Consider the following 16744-nt stretch of genomic DNA (forward strand, 5'->3'; position numbering starts at 1 on the left):
GGTCGTGCTTAGATACAGGTAGCTCTTGCTATCCACGGTCCCAGCACCCATGGTTTCACATATCTATGGACTGATTTTAGAGACCCAGTTTCTTTATCCATGGTACAAAAACAGGCTAAAATATGCCTATCCACGGTTGCTGAGTCATCAGAAATGACTTCCGGTGCAACACCATTTTACAGCACAGAGCCACTTTTAGGCTCTTTCTTTAAAAACAACAAACAAAAAAAACCCACAACATTTTTCGTGAATGTTTGCCAAAAGTTTGGCCAATCTGGGTGTTTTCAGGGGTATTTCTGGAGCCCAGGAGAGCAAGGTAAGGCATTTCTACTCTTATTTCTCCCCCCTTCCCACTTGTTTTGGCTTCTTGTTGTTGTTAGAAATATAACCCCTAGACTCCCATGGGATAAGATTTCTTTATTCACAGTTTCCGTACTCACGGTTATAGGCGAAAACAGAACCGCTGAAAATAAAGAGGACCACCTGTATTATCTCTTCCCACTTTTATTTGTGTATACATTACTTCCTATATTTCTTCTTTACAATTTAAGCAAACAAAAGAGGAAAACAATCTCAAGGGATATGAAGGTATTTATTTCTACAATGAAATACCTGCAGAAATTCTAGTCAAGGTCTGAATCACCATCCATTTGTGCTCAAAGGAACTCGAAGAGGTTTCCAAAATGTTCAGGAAGATCTCTTTGAAAAACACCTATTGAATAAAAATGGATAAAATAGATGTTTGCAGTACAAGTACATTTATTTATGGAGCGGGGGGCACTTGAAAAAGTGCCTTGATCACATATACAACTAGGTAACACCCCTGCTTAAGAAATAAACTGTATGTTGAGTCAGTAATATTTAAAGCACTGCACTTTCTTTTTATTATTGCACTTAACGGAAAAAGAATATCAAATTCATTAAGTCAAAAATAAAATGAAGTCCTCTTACCTCAATTTGCATTTTTAAATGGGTCTTGAAGTTTGACAGAAGGGTGAGGAAGATGGCAAGAGAGAGCTCAAATACATCAGGAACAGAAGACACTCCATTTTTAGATAATGCTACACAGAGATATTGCTTGATTGCATTTATGAACATCTCATGCATCCTGAAGACTGGACCAGCATTTTGTAAAACTGAGAGAAGCAGCTGGAGAGATACTATCTTAGAGCGTAACTCATGGGATCTGGAAACCAAAAGCAGAAGGAGTCAGAATATCTCTCTTTTTGTAAGTTATTTGCAGGTCCTACTGCCAAGTACCACTGTAGAATGCTTCTGAGACTCTGATGTTAAAACAGTCTTTCAGCACTTAAGAATCAATAGTTTCTAGACTATTTCAGAACACACATCCAGAGAGCTAGCTATAGCTGAAAAAAAGCTTGTTAAGAACAGCATTAGATGCTTGGAATGCCTGAGTGTCATTTAGTTCAACTAAAGGCCTTATCAAAACATATCATGCCACTTTTAGAAGTTGAGACGCAATTGAAATATATAATTATTCTGGTAAAAGAAATACAATAGCTGGCATCTGGAATAATTAAGCTGGCATCTGGAATAATGGGACCAGTGTTTCTGAAGAGTTACAGACAAAAGCTGTACTAGTTCGTGGGGGTGGGGGGCAGATTTCAATGACCTCCCCCTCAGGAAGTGCTCAGTGTCACTCAAAAATGTGTCCCCAAGGACCATGCAGCCCTCAGGGACATATTTTCAGGTGACATAAGGGCTTCTGGGGGAATGGGAGGTCACTGAAGTTTCCCACCGCTCCCCACGTGCACACTAGCACCAGCACAGCTTTTGTTTGGAGTTCTTCAGATGCATTGGTGCTCACTTGTGCTTCTTCTGTTCCATTGTTGCTTTGTTAGGATGTCAGCCATTAACTTCTACTGTTCCTCTCCCTTCCATAATTTATATTTAAGGGGCTACTACTCATCTCTTATTATCTCACACACTCAGCATACAAATCCAGAAATAACTCATACATACACTCATTCAGATTTTCAGAATCTGAATGAGTATACATATAGGTTATTTCTGGATTTGTATCCTTTGCGTCCTAAAGCCTTTGCATCTCCAAATCCAAGCTGTCCTGTAGGTTTCATTGGAGTTTCTCAGAACATATTCCAGAGACTCACGTGGTCTTGAGCTCTCATATATTACTTTAGAAAATAATGGACTGAACAGCAACAGTGCATAGATAAACAGTTGCTTTCAGTTTTAGATTAGCATTCTGGACAGAGTACACATCAACAATTTTTATCTTTTTTACTTGGGATCTGGAGGTCCATCACCAAGCGGCTTCATTGAAAGCTTGCACAATGACCGGAACACAAGGAAAGCATCCTTCTGAAGGATATGGGAGAACTTGGCAGCTGCTTGAGGCCCAGGTACATCTGTTTCCTAAACAGGAGAGTCACAGAAAAGTTAGTTGGAATGCTTCAAAGTAGAAATTAGCCACAAACTGATGCCTAAGACTAGCGTTATGCTTAAGCTTAATGGAATGTTTCTCTGCAGTGATGTGGCTCCTTCCCAAACAGGTCACATACTTATTTTAGTTAAGCAATTGTCCAACATTTAACTAGTTAAAAACAAACATGCCAGTATCTAAATAAAGGTTATATTTAATATCTGTACCAAAATCATCCTTCCATGAGAGACTGCACTATTATAGTGGTAGATATAGCTCATCCTAAGAAAGCTGCTGATGAAATACATGTTTGGATTAGGTTGTATTTTATTTTGAAAGTATTTTTATTTATTTGAAGGTCTGTCTTCTCACATCTTTTGTTGCCCCTTTCCAGTTCCTTCCAGAAGACTGGGTTGGGGCTGTAGCTCAGTAGAAGAGCATCTGCCATCTAAGCAAAGGGTCCCAGGTTCAATTCCTGGCATCTCCAGGTAGGGCTAGGAATGACTTCTGTCCGAAACTCTGGAGAACTGCTGCCAGTTAGTGTAGACAATATTGATTGCACCCATATAGGAACATACAGTGAGGGAAATAAGTATTTGATCCCCTGCTGATTTTGTCCGTTTGCCCTCTGACACAGAAATGACTAGGCTATAATTGGAATGGTAGGTTTATTGTAGTTGTGAGAGACAGAATAACAACAAACAAACCCCCAAACCCCCAAGTTGTTATTCTGTCTCTCACAACTACAATAAACCTACCATTCCAATTATAGCCTGGTCATTTCTGTGTCAGAGGGCAAACGGACAAAATCAGCAGGGGATCAAGTACTTATTTCCCTCACTGTAGGAAGCTGCCATATACTGAGTCAGACCATTGGTCTATCTAGCTCAGTATTGTCTTCACAGACTGGCAGTGGCTTTTCCAAGGTTGCAAGCAGGAATCTCTCTCAGCCCCTATCTTGGAGATGCCAGGGAAGGAACTTAGAGCCTAGATGCTCTTCCCAGAGTGGCTCTACTCCCTAAGAGGAATATCTTACAGAGCTCACACTTCTAGCTTCCCTTTCATATGCAACCAGGGTGGGCCCTGCTTAGTTAAGGGGACAAGTCATGCTTGGTACCACAAGACCAGCTCTCTTCCTTTGAGCTGGCTAGGCCCTTCATTCAGCATCTCAGGCCCTGCTCATTACCCCACCACTAATGGAGAGTCAGTTGGTGGAGATTAGAGACAGGGCCTTTTTGGCTGTGGCCCCTCAATTTTGGAATGCCTTCCTGGAAGGGCTTCACCATGTTCCCTTCTTCAGTGTTTCTAAGAAACAACTAAAGACACATCTTTTTAGAGAGGCTTTTAATGATTTATCTGCTGCTTATATCTGGTAGGTGTTTTAGTTTTTTGCTTTTTAATTATAACTTTTAATTTGAAACCTTTAAATTTCCTTACTTCTAAGTGTAATTTTAGCCTGGTCAAAACTTTTACTGATTTTATTTTTGTATAAGGCACCTTCCCATGTATATTCCTAAGACTAGGAATTTTATGTTACAGTCACAATGAATTTAAGTTTCCTACCAGATTATCTGTGGAGGAGACAGACTGCCTGTCATCTGGAATTCCATTTGCTTGCATGTCATTACCACCACCAGCAGAGGCAAGAGTTGCAGGTCCCAATTCAGACAGAGTCCTGTCTGACTCAGGCACAGCTTCCTTTTTAATTTCTTCTTCTAAAGAGGCTGAAGAAAACAAATATTTGTAAAGTTTATTTCTTCATAAATACTGATTTGTAGAAAGTTTTGATAGAATATAGTATTGAAGTATTATCGATGTTTGTTCTGTTTTATGAAAGAGATGGGAGTTTACTAGACTAATATAGAATCCTGTATGTGGAATAGTAGCTACTCTTTTCCTAGAGAAACCTCTAAGGTACAATTACCAACTTGATCTGTAGTTCAGGAAGAGAATAGTGTTTAAGAATGAAGCTCTTTCTTTAAAAAGGCAAGAAGAAAGCAAGAGACTCCCCCAAAACGTTTTACCTCTAACAGCTGAAGTGATCACATCCTCCAAGATTTCTTTAATAATTTCTTTGCCTCCATCAGTTTCTTCTTCTGATAAAATATATATCAAGAAGTCATTTTGAAAAAGTGTTGCAATTTAGCCTTTTCTTTTCAAAATATATTTTCAAGAATTAAAACGACACAAGACACTATTTGAGAGGTCAGGTTTTGTCTTAGATATTCTGCAGTAGTTTTTTCTTACACATAGTATAAAGCCCTAATTAGGAATCAGAGATATTCAGATTAATTCAGGCAGGAGCCTTCTATGTGGCAAGAAGCATTCAAGCCACTGCAGCAGCTATCAGTTCTGCTACAGCCACCACAGAAAAGGGCTTTCCGTGAATGGGGAAAGCAGCTGAGTTGTCAGAACTAAAAGCTGCTGCAGTCTTTTAGAGGCTTCTTCTCATGCTGAAACTATTTAGGGCTCCTGTGTCAACTGGGCCTCAGTCAGTTTCTTAAAGTATGGCTCCCTTATAAAGCACCTTTAACACTAAAATTACTAAATTACTAAAATTACTAAAATTTAGTGTTTAGTAGTTTACATTACTAAAATTTATTTAAGTATAGTTAGTAGTTGAGGACTTAGAGAGCAGCAGTATAGGAGTGTGAAGAGTTTCCCCAGGCAACTAGAACCTGCTCCATGTTCAGCTTGCAAGGAAGGCCGAGCCCCAGACGTTTACTTAAATGTAATAGAAATCACCTGGGGAAACCCTAAACTTATGACTAAGTGTTCTGCTGTGTCTGAAGGAATATGTTAACAAGATGGTTCAACTGTAGTAGGATGATTACGTTTAGGGATAAATATAGTGGAAACAGCCACAAAAGTAAGTGAAAGCATTAAGCTTTTATTGTGAACCATTATTTAGTACGCTTGTTTATAGAGTACTAGTTTATCTGATGTTACAGCTCCCACCTGAGATGGCCCAAATGATAACCAATGTCAGTTTCCAAGATATTACTCACATGCATTTTGCACTTTAGGGCTAAAATGGCCACCAGAAGTGTCCTGGCCACTAGAGAACCTTCACTTCCCAAGGGTAGTTCATCAATAGATACCACTGGAAGACACAGCTGTCATTTGGGTATCCCAAGGGAGCCAATATCCAATACTTAGCACACAGACAATTTAGGTTTCAGAGAATGTATACTGATCCTCCAAGAGGTCTATAGTTTTGGTATAATCAAATATTCACAAGTTGAATCTATATAATGACCTTTCTGAAGCAAGTTATATTTAAACAAGATGCAATGCTGGACTGCGGGATAGTCCTCCTGCTATTCACCCTTTTGAAAACAGAAACACCAGCAAATCAGTATCCATTCAAAGAGGCAATATTCAGGATATTACGGATGCTGGGGGAAGTTTTAAAACTGACCTATAATAGCAATAGCAATAGCACTTACATTTATATACCGCTCTATAGCCGGAGCTCTCTAAGTGGTTTACAATGATTTTAGCATATTGCCCCCAACATTCTGGGTACTCATTTTACCGACCTCGGAAGGATGGAAGGCTGAGTCAACCTTGAGCCCCTTGGTCAGGATCGAACTTGTAACCTTCTGGTTACAGGGCGGCAGTTTTACCACTGCACCACCAGGGGCTCTGTAAGCAGATAACTTATTATTAACTTATTAACTCTATAAGCAGATAACTTATTACTTACTATAGTTGACTTAACCAAATCAATGAAAGAAATAAGTGAAGCAATTAGAACATAGCAAGTTATCTTCCTACACCTTAGCAGAGATACATCAGGGATTACTTTTACTAACAACATAAAAGCAATGTTTGCAGATAACACAATTATCTTAAATCTTAAAGTTACTCTAACTCTCTCTCTCTCTCTCTCTGATGTTTCAATCAGCAGATCAGTCTCTCCCAAGTGAAATCACCATATGGTTTTAACCATCTTGCATATGTTTCCAGAACATATACCCGGGGTGGAAAATCTGCTATTAATACAGCTTAAGATGCGGGGAATCTCAAACCACCACAAATATTTCCCCCTTAATTCTCCAAAAAACGGGGGGTGGGGGTGAAGGGGGAGGAACTACAGAACCATATTAGATTTTCTCCTTAATAGTAATAAAAAAATAAAAACATCCACTGTGAAAGAGGTTAGATCCTTCCAGCCATCTTTCACTGTTAGACTTGCACAGGTTTAAAAATATAAGCTAGTTTCCATAAACTGAAGTGATACAACACGGAAGGATTTCTTGCCAACGTAATTTACCTTATTTCTTTAGTGACTCACCCATTTATTTTCAAAGCTTAGATTTAACAATTAAGCTTCTGAACTTATTTGTATATTTGTATGTCAAGATGTATTTGTTCACCCAGACCTTTAATAAGACATTGTTTTAACTGTGTTTTAATTGTGTTTTAATAGTTTTAGCATTTTAAATTGTAATGTGTTAATCTTTTTATTGGTTTTTATTGTCTTGTACACTGCCCAGAGAAATCACGTTTTGGGCGGTATAAAAATGTGATAAATAAATAATAATAATATTTACAGCAATGACATCCAGACGTAACATCTGCGCCCCGAATAAGGCTATATGACCCTCAGGTACATATTTTTGAGAGACTCAGAGCCAGTGAGGATTGGCAAGAACTGCCCCTCTGTCATAGTGTGAAAAAAATGTTGGCCCACATGTTGCACAGTGCTGCACTGATGTAAGGAAGTTGTATTCCTATAGTGTGGACATCCTGCCGAACAGCAGAGGGTACACAGGACAAGAGCAGAGAGATTTTTGCTGATTTCCCGTACTTCCGTTCGCATTCTTTGCTTTCCAGAAATACATTCCTGAAAACTGTGCAGCAAAGAGCACTAAATGGAGGAAGGGGGCAATCAGAAAAATTGCTCTGACCACAAATACTTTGCTGCTCAACAAGACGCTGGCCAAGCTCAAAGCAGCCTTGCTATGCAGGGGCACAGCCCCCTTACGTCAGCATGTGGCCGAGAAGCGTGTTGGACATTATTCAGCACAAGGTTAGTCCAGATGTCAGCCAATGCTTCTAGAAGACTATGCAATTTGCTACAGAGTTCCAAATATAATAGCCAAAACCTAACAAATGTTCCTTATATTATCTGGGGGAGTGGGTGACAATGTGGCAAACGTGGTTCAATGTTGGCAAGTGTAAAGTTATGCACATTGGGACGAAATACCCCAGCTTGAAGTATACGCTGATGGGATCTGAGCTGTCGGTGACTAACCAGGAGAGGGATCTTGGGGTCGTGGTGGACAGCTCATTGACAGTGTCGACAAAATGTGTGGCAGCTGCGAAAAAGGCCAGTTCCATGCTAGCGATCATCAGGAAGGGGATTGAAAATATAACGGCTAATATTATAATGCCCTTATGCAAAACTATGGTGCGGCCACACCTGGAGTACTGCATACAATTCTGGTCACCACATCTCAAAAAGGACATTGTAGAACTGGAAAAGGTGCAGAAGAGGGCAACCAAGATGATCAGGGGCCTAGAGCACCTTTCTTATGAGGCATGGCTACAACACCTGGGGCTTTTAAGTTTAGAAAAAAGTCGACTGTGAGGAGACATGATAGAGGTTTATAAAATCATGCATGGTGTGGAGGAAGTGGATAGAGAGAAATTCTTCTCCCTCTCTAACACTAGAACCAGGGGTTATCCCATGAAATTGATTGCTCGGAAATCTAGGACCAACAAATGGAAGTACTTTTTCACACAACGCATAATCAACTTGTGGAATTCTCTGCCACAAGATGTGGTGACAGCCAACAACCTGGATGGCTTTAAGAGGGGCTTGGATAACTTCATGGAGGAGAGGACTATCAACGGCTACTAGTCAGAGGGCTGTGGGCCACCTCCAGCCTCAAAAGCAGGATGCCTCTGAGTACCAGTTGCAGAGGAGTAACAGCAAGAGAGAGGTTATGCCCTCAACTCCTGCCTGTGGCTTCCAGCGGCATCTGGTGGGCCACTGTGTGAAACAGGATGTTGGACTAGATGGGCCTTGGGCCTGATCCAGCAGGGCTGTTCTTACGTACAGCCACAATATTTCAGACACCTTGTTCACTGTTAACCAACCAGCCACCTATTCCCTGGGCATACACTCAATCTTGTCAAATACTGTTGTCTCAATATTTGATACTCAAAAGCTAAAATTTGGGAAATAAACTTAGACTCTACTGATAATTTAATTTCTTTTCAAATGCATACATTTGGACTGCTAAGCTTAAAGAAATAACTAGAGTACTAGTAGACAGTAAATGAGAATCACACTTTGGTGACATCACAACAAGTAGAAGCTAGGGATTAAAGGAAATTTGATTTGTTTTTGCCAAGTGGGTGAAATCACAATAAAAGTAATGCCACAAGTACACTATCAAAAGTCTTGGGTATGTAGAAATCTCCTAAGACAAAGTGTAAATCAGCATTGTTCTAATCAAATTATTTTCCTTTAAGTCAGTACAAACTCAGCAAGCTCATTTACCAAACACTGGAGGAGTCAAATTATTCTCTGCTTTTTGGTCTCCATTTTCTGTTCTTTCAGGTTCACCATTGGTCAAGCTTGTTTTTATGGGAGTTGAGGGTTCACTTTCTTGTTGGTTATATTTCAGTCGCCCAATCTTTGGAGACCCTGACACAAGATGAATCATGGGGGATTGGGATTTTTGCTGACCATTTTTTTCTAGTTCTCTGGCCTCTTGGATCTAAAAAAATCAAGATGGTAACATTTCTCCATTTCAATTTAATAGGAGACAGAACACATATTAGAACACACTTGAAAAAAATAACCGTCTTCCTATTTCATCAGCTCAGCATAAAGCCCTTCAGAGACACTACTTCTATAAGACTGTAATTGATATTTCTTAATGAGAGTTTGGTGTTTTAGCAAATTGTAAATGTATCTATTGGACTACATATTAAGAAAAACAGGGGTGCCCATTCCCCTCCAAACTATGAAGGACAGCTGTCTTTGCCTACTGGTTATATAAGACACAACCAGTGGCAACAAGAGTGATCGTACTATCACAAAACCAAAGTATTGAAAAAGAGGAAGAAGTTTGATCTACACACTTGCTGAACTTGGACACTACGTTCCATCTTCCAAACCATGGTTTGCACGATCATGAATGTATTGCAAGATAGTGTGCTCTCTCTTCCTCCTCATGTATAGAGCCCATCCTTACTTTTTTGATTTGCTATAGCAATAGCTTGTTACAATGTCTGAATTGGGCAAAGTATGAATAGTGCTTACCAAGGATGGTTGCATGGTTTAAAGTTCTGCAAACCATGTTTGGGGGGCAATTCCTGGTTAGCATAAACCATAGTTTCCGCAGTTTGTATATCTCAGCAAAGTATGGTTACAGCAAATAAGGGGGAATTGGATATTGTAAACAAGAAGGAGGTAGATGGCCTACAGAATACTCCCAATTCACCAAAGCATGGTTTGTAGAATCAGAATGTGACATCTGATAGGGATGTGCCCTAACTGCACTCTAAAGCATGGTTAGAGAACCTTTTCGGGGTGGTGCGGGGTAGCTTTAATTTTTTTTCTTTTTTAAAAGGAGAAAACCAGGTGCTCTCCGCCACCCCATGCAGCTTCCTGCTGGGACGGCGCTTGGTCCAAGTACCCCCACATGGCACCAGCACAAGCATGGCTCCCACACATGTGCGGATGCCATGTGCACACTGGAGTCATGTAGGCTACTTGGGCTGCTCCAGCAAGAAGCCACATGGAGGAGAGCAGGTAAGGACCTACTCTCCTCTTTCTTAAAGCTCCCCCGCACTGCTCCCAAAAGGTGCTTGAACTGCAGTTCGGGCACATCCCTAACATCTGACTTTTTACTTTTACACTAGACACAATATGAATCTGAGAGCAACAGCCCAGTGAAGAAGCAGCAATAATATCTCAGTTTTCAAAATTGCATGTTAAAGACAGATTAACAATTTACTACTTACAGCTTGATTTTCCATTCGAGTAAAAATGACATTCAGCATCTGAGTGAGAGTAGCCTTGGCAGTTGTCTGATTAATGAGATTTTTGCTGGCTAAATAGATATTGTAACAAGTTCTAACAGTCTGAAGGATTGTTCCTTCATGAATTTCTATATATGGGGATGTCACAGCAGTGAGAAGAGCCTGAAGGGAAACAAAATATACAGACAACAATGACATCTGAGTAAACAGAAGCACAACTTTAAAAAAAAGTTCTATAAAAACAGCAGAAGCAATTTATGGAAGTACTAAGGTAAAGCAATCTTTGAACCGAGGTTAAAAAGGAAATACAAATTCAGTTCACAAAATGTGTGATAATCAATGCACGCTACACCTTTCTCTCCTGAAGTGTCAGGAATAGAAGGGGATTGAGAGCAAGGATAGAAAAAGGCTGTGATTATAGAAGGCAGAAGCTTCTCTCCAACAACTATTATAGGCTAGTTTTCATTCAGAGACATCCAATTGTTCCTCCACTTCTAGACTAGCTGTGTATAACAAATGAGACAACCTTCACATTTTTATCCTCCACATACTTTTTCGTTGCTTCAGGTGCTTCTCTGGTGAATTTAAAAACCTGTACAAAAGGGACAGGCTACACTTGAACCAAGATGGAGCCAGACTGCTGGTGCTTAAAATTTAAAAAGGCTGCAGAGCAGCTTTTATTTATTTATTTATTTATTAAAATGACTCCTGGGGAATAGCTGACAGGAGCTGGGCACTATCCAGTACAGCAAATGCCATCTCTTAAGGGGTTAGGGTGTATAAGATTCAGATAAAACAGAAGGGGACACATAGAACCACATAAAGAGGAGACAGAAGGCTGTGGTAGCTGGTCAAAGAGATCAAAGAGTCAAAAGAAATATAGCACACACCAGGTAAGAGATTCAGCGTATAGGTGCTTATATGCCAATGCCAGAAGCCCCCGAGCCAAAATTGGTGAGCTGGAGTGCTTGGTTGCTAATGAAGAAATAGATATAGTAAGTAAAACAGAAATATGGTGGAATAGTGAGAACCAGCGGGACACTGTAATCCCTGGATATAAACACTATAGAAAGGACAGGGAGGGGCGCCTTGGAGATGGAGTAGCACTGTATGTGAAAGAAGGGATAGAATCCAACAAGCTAGAAAACCTAGGTGGACCGGAGTCCTCCTCAGAAACCCTGTGGGTAACAATACAAGGCCTGAAAGGGAACGTGCTACTGGGGACGTGCTATCACCCTCCAGATCAAAGCACTGAGAGTGACCTGGAGTTGGAGAAACAAATAAGAGAGGCATCAAAGAGAGACAGGGCAGTAATAATCTGTGACTTCAATTACCCACACAGAGACTGGGTAAATTCATAGTCAGGTAATGACAAAGAAGCCAAATTTCTAGATATGCTGAATGTAGAAGGAGACGTAGGACTTAATCCTGAGTGGCACCCAGGACCTGCGTCATGGACTCTTTAGAGAAGAGAGACCATAGTGCGATCAAATTCAGCATACATGTGGGGAGAGTATCACCAAGCAAGTCTAACACACACACTTTGAATTTCAGAAGAGGAAACTTCTCTAAAATGAGGAATCTGCGGGAAAGAAAACTGAATGGGAAAATCAGGAGAGTCACTTCTCTCCAGAATGCATGGTGTTTACTTAAAAGCACGATACTAGAAGCCTAGTTAGAATGTATATCCAAAAGGAGGAAAGGTACCACCACGACCAGGAGGATGCCAGCATGGATAACAGGTAAAGTCAAGGAACCTATAAAGGGGAAGACTTCTTTCTGAAATTGGAAAGCCAGCCCAAGTGAAGAGAGCAGAAAGGAACACAAACTCTGGCAAAAGAAATGCAAGGTGACAATCAGGGAGGTGAAAAGAGAGTTTGAGGGACATTTAGCTAAAAGCACCAATGGGAATAACTAAAACTTCTTTAACTATATCAGAAGCAGGAAACCTGCCAAGGAGGCGGTGGGACTGTTAGACAATGAGGGAGTGAAAGGGATTATTCAGGAAGACATGGAGGTTGCAGAGAAGCTAAATGAATTCTTTGCATCTATCTTCATGGCAGATGAATACTGAGATACTGAGGCTACTGAGCGTATACCTGTTCCTGAACTGGGCTCTTCAGGGACAGAGGCTAAAGAACTCTGTTCTCCTAAATCTTGTCAGAGGTGACAAGTCAGATGGAGGTGACAAGAGAGGGCGTTCTAAACTGTCTGGAAAAATTAAAAACTAGCAAATCGCCAGGGCCAGACGACATCCATCCAAGAGTCCTCATAGAACTCAAATGTGAAATTGCAAAAATATATAACTTATCCCTGCAATCAGGCTCTGTACTGGAGGACTGCAAAGTAGCCAATGTAATATCGTTTTTTCCCCCAAAAAAGGATTCAGGGGTGATCTGGTAAATTACAAGTCAGTTAGCTTAAAATCTGTACTGGGCAAATTGATGGAAAGCCAGCGTGGTGTAGTGGTTAGAGTGCTGGACTAGGACCGGGGAGACCCCAGTTCAAATCCCCATTCAGCCATGAAACTAGCTGGGTGACTCTCGGCCAGTCACTTCTCTCTCAGCCTAACTTACTTCACAGGGTTGTTGTGAGAAGAAATTCAAGTATGTAGTACACCGCTCTGGGCTCCTTGGAGGAAGAGCAGGATATAAATGTAATAAATAAATAATAAATAAATAAATAAATAAATAAAATAAGCATCCTCAAGGGTAAAATTGTAAAGCACACAGAAGAACAGGCCCTGGTGGGAGAGAACCAGTATGGCTTCTGCAAAGGTAAATCTTGCCTTACCAACCTTTTGGAGTTCTTTGAGAGTGTCAACAGGTGTGTGGATAAAGGAGATCCAAATGACATAGTATACCTGGACCTCCAAAAAGCTTTTGACAAAGATCCCCATCAAAGACCCTTGAGATAACTTAGCAATCATGGGAGAAGGGGACAAGTACATGTGCGGATTGTTAACTGGTTGAAAAACAGGAAACAGAGGGTAGGTATAAATGGAGAGTTTTCACAATGAAGCAAAGTAAGAAGTGGGGTCCCCCAGGGACTTTTTAATTTATTCATAAATGATCTAGAAGTAGGGGTTAGCAGTGAAGTGGCCAAATTTGCAGTTGACACCAAACTATTTAGGGTAGTGAAATCCAAAACAGATTGTGAGGAGCTGCAAATGGATATCTCCAAACTGGGGGAGTGGGCAACAAAATGGCAAATGCGGTTCAATTCTGGCAAGTGTAAAGTGATGCATATTGGGGCAAAAAAACCCAGCTTTACATATACACTGATGGGATCTGAGGTGTTGGTGACTGACCAGGAGAGGGATCTTGGGGTCATGGTGGGCAGCTCATTGAAAGTGTTGACTCAGTGCATGGCAGCTGTGAAAAAGGCAAATTCCATGCTAGTGATCATTAGGAAGGGATTGAAAATAAAAATGCTAATATTATAATGCCCTTAAACAAAACTATGGTGCGGCTACACTTGGAGTACTGCATACAATTCTGGTTACCATACCTAAAGGAGGACATTGCAGAATTAGAAAAGGTGCAGAAGAGGGCAACCAAGATGATCAGGGGCCTAGACCACCTTCCTTATGAGGCAAGGCTCATAAGGGGCTATCACCTGGGACTATTTAGTTTAGAAAAAAAGGCGACTGTGGGGAGACATGATAGAGGTCTATAAAATCAATCAGGGTGTGGAGAACATTGATAGAGAAATTTTTCTCCCTCTTTCTCCCTCATGAGAGCAAGGGGTTATCCGATGAAATTGATTGCCAAGAAATTTAGGACCAACAAAAGGAAGCACTTTCTCATACAACACATAATCAACTTGTGGGATTATCTGCCACAGGATGAGGTGACAGCCAACAACCTGGATGACATTAAAAGGGGTTTGGATAACTTCATAGAGGAGAGGTCTATCAACAGCTACAAATCTGAGGGCCATCTCTGGCCTCAGGGGCAGGACACTGAACGACAACATCCTGGTTACTTATAAGTTAGAAGATAACTATTTTCAAAATCTATTTATACTGGCACAGTCATGCCAGTATAGTTAAGGAAGAGTGTTTTCAACATTCCGTCATTATAAGCACTGAACATTCTTATTGCTTATGTCCTTGTAGTTACAGCCGCTTAACTCTTGCCCAGTCAAAAGTATCCATCCAATCCCTCTGAAAATGTGCACACATCAACTAGGGAACAACAGACACTACTCCTCCGAATTTGGTGGAAATCCATTGCACAAATGGCTCACAGGTAGCAATTTAAGTTTTAACTTCTAAAAAGAGGTTTCAAAGTGTTGGCAAAGTTTTTTTCATGACAGAGAATGTATATTTTTCAGTGTTTGATGTCTTTTTAGCATTCCTCAAAAATCCAGGTCCATACTGGGCTGGTGCCTTTTGCTAGTTTGGAAAACATAAATCCAGTGATTTTTGAGTAATTACTGTTTGGAATCCCTAAAACAATGAAAATAACTAAGGGAAAGTTAGCTAAGAGCATAACTGAGTCTGCCCACTGAGAATTGTAAAGCCAAAGTTGGGAGGGAGAAGTCCTGGAAACTTCTAGCAAGTGACTTCCTGGTTCTGAACATAGGTTTGTTTGTTCTGAGCATAGGACAAACTATGAGCACTCTGACACTTGTATAGTTAAACAATGATTCCTCCCCCTCCCTTTCCTTTCATCTACATTTGTTTTTCCCTCTGCCCCCTTTCTCTCACCCACACCAAAGGGGGGAAGCAGAGGTTCTCAGCAAAGCTTGGAATGAATTATTAGAAAGTAAGTCCATTGAAGCTTACTTTTGAGTAAACACACATAGGAATCAGAACCAGCAGAGATCCTAGACAAGAATGTGGGTTCTTTTTTCCCCTTCCTCCCAGCCCCTCAGCAAAGCATAGAAGGGAGGAACTCTTCTGTGGGGGGGGACCTCATTTATTTATTTGGGGCTTACTTCTGAGTATAGATGTATAGTATTTGGACCAAGGACCCCATGCTAGGAAGTTCCAAATAAGGAATCTCAAGGAAATCCTAAAAACTATTCCCACCCAGCACCAAGAAACCACCATTCTGACATAGACTGCTCTTGAACATGGAGGTTCTACATCAGAGCCAAACTGCCATGAATATGGAAGTTTCACTTGGCCATGCTTAAAGAAATGAAGCCTCCATATCACAGGCCATTAGGTTCTCATGTAGAACCTCCATGCTCATGTACCCACATGTTGCCTTGGTCTTTCAGTTGGACATTGGGCTGGGGAGGGATGCATCCAGGCAGACATTTAACAGGTGGCTTCCCTAATCACTTTCTAGAGATGTGCCTGATGAATTTCTGCCTGAAGCATCTCTGATCAAGTCAAGGAGCCTCATTTCTAAAGCCATCATCATATCTATCTATCTATCTATCTATCATATTTTTGCTAGTTTGGCATATATCAGAATGTACAAAGTATTTATAGCTTATATGGTGTGGAATGGGAGTCTTAACTTGCAATAATAATAATTTCCATTCTTTTTAGAGCACAAGTGAAAATGTAAAGCATCTTTACTCTCATCTTAAACCAAAGGGTTTTGGATTACTGAATTTTATTCTTATTGTTCATGATCTTTTGAGACCTGTATTAAACCAGAAACACTGTATCAATATGACCAGTTGTTTTAGATCTACATGCTATAGTCTGCAGCCAAGAACAATAAAGATCAGTTTACCAGCTTCACTTAAAGGTAGACTTAAAATAGTACTGGTGACACTGCAGCAGGCAATATAATCTAACTCCTGTGCACCGTCAGTCAATATCCACTAGGCAACAGGAAATCAGATCCCAGAGATAAAATAAGAGACTGGCTCTTCAGAAAATAAACTGAAGCCAAGTACACAGAATACAACAGGCAGCCTGAAAGAGAGGTAGAAATAGGTGGTGCATGGCAAGAAGATATTTTAAGATCTACTTACAGCATGTTATTGCCTAGCAAGAATCTGCTTCTTAAAAAAAAAGAAGTGGATTCATATTGACCAAGTTTATTTCATTTAATTTACACAACTTGTTAAGCCAAGGGATAACTTGTACAATCTTTCTATATGAGATTTAAGTATAGGTAGCCCTTCTTATCTGTGGGGGTTCCATTCTCACCTATAGGCACGAATATGGAAACTGTGAATAACAAAACCTTGAGTCAATGGGAATTGGGGGGTTAAGTTCTTAACAAAAAAGGGGGGCAGGGGAAAAAAAAAAAAAAGGACAGTACCTTATTCTCCAGGTCTCCAACAATGGCCCCCTAAACAGGTGAATATTCATACCCCACCAAAAAAAAATTAAGGGCTACAAAATGGATCTCTGCTGGA

The 16744-nt window shown here is 40.5% G+C and overlaps 1 protein-coding gene across 2 annotated transcripts in view; it reads right to left on the bottom strand.

Annotated features, from left to right (window-relative positions):
• Positions 1-16744, bottom strand: part of ARFGEF2 (ADP ribosylation factor guanine nucleotide exchange factor 2) — an 86612-nt gene that overhangs the window by 61559 nt on the left and 8309 nt on the right. The window contains exons 5-11 of one of the 2 annotated variants that reach the window (XM_053246761.1): positions 10394-10573; positions 8922-9141; positions 4429-4500; positions 3968-4128; positions 2267-2397; positions 952-1186; positions 613-712 (exon numbers count right to left, since the gene is read on the bottom strand). In XM_053246761.1, the coding sequence (XP_053102736.1) occupies positions 613-712; positions 952-1186; positions 2267-2397; positions 3968-4128; positions 4429-4500; positions 8922-9141; positions 10394-10573 (1099 nt within the window). The remainder of the gene's footprint in view (positions 1-612; positions 713-951; positions 1187-2266; positions 2398-3967; positions 4129-4428; positions 4501-8921; positions 9142-10393; positions 10574-16744) is intronic. The other variant, XM_053246762.1, reaches the window with a different exon arrangement.

The sequence above is a fragment of the Hemicordylus capensis genome, chromosome 4, assembly GCF_027244095.1.
Source record: "Hemicordylus capensis ecotype Gifberg chromosome 4, rHemCap1.1.pri, whole genome shotgun sequence".
NCBI lineage: Eukaryota > Metazoa > Chordata > Lepidosauria > Squamata > Cordylidae > Hemicordylus > Hemicordylus capensis.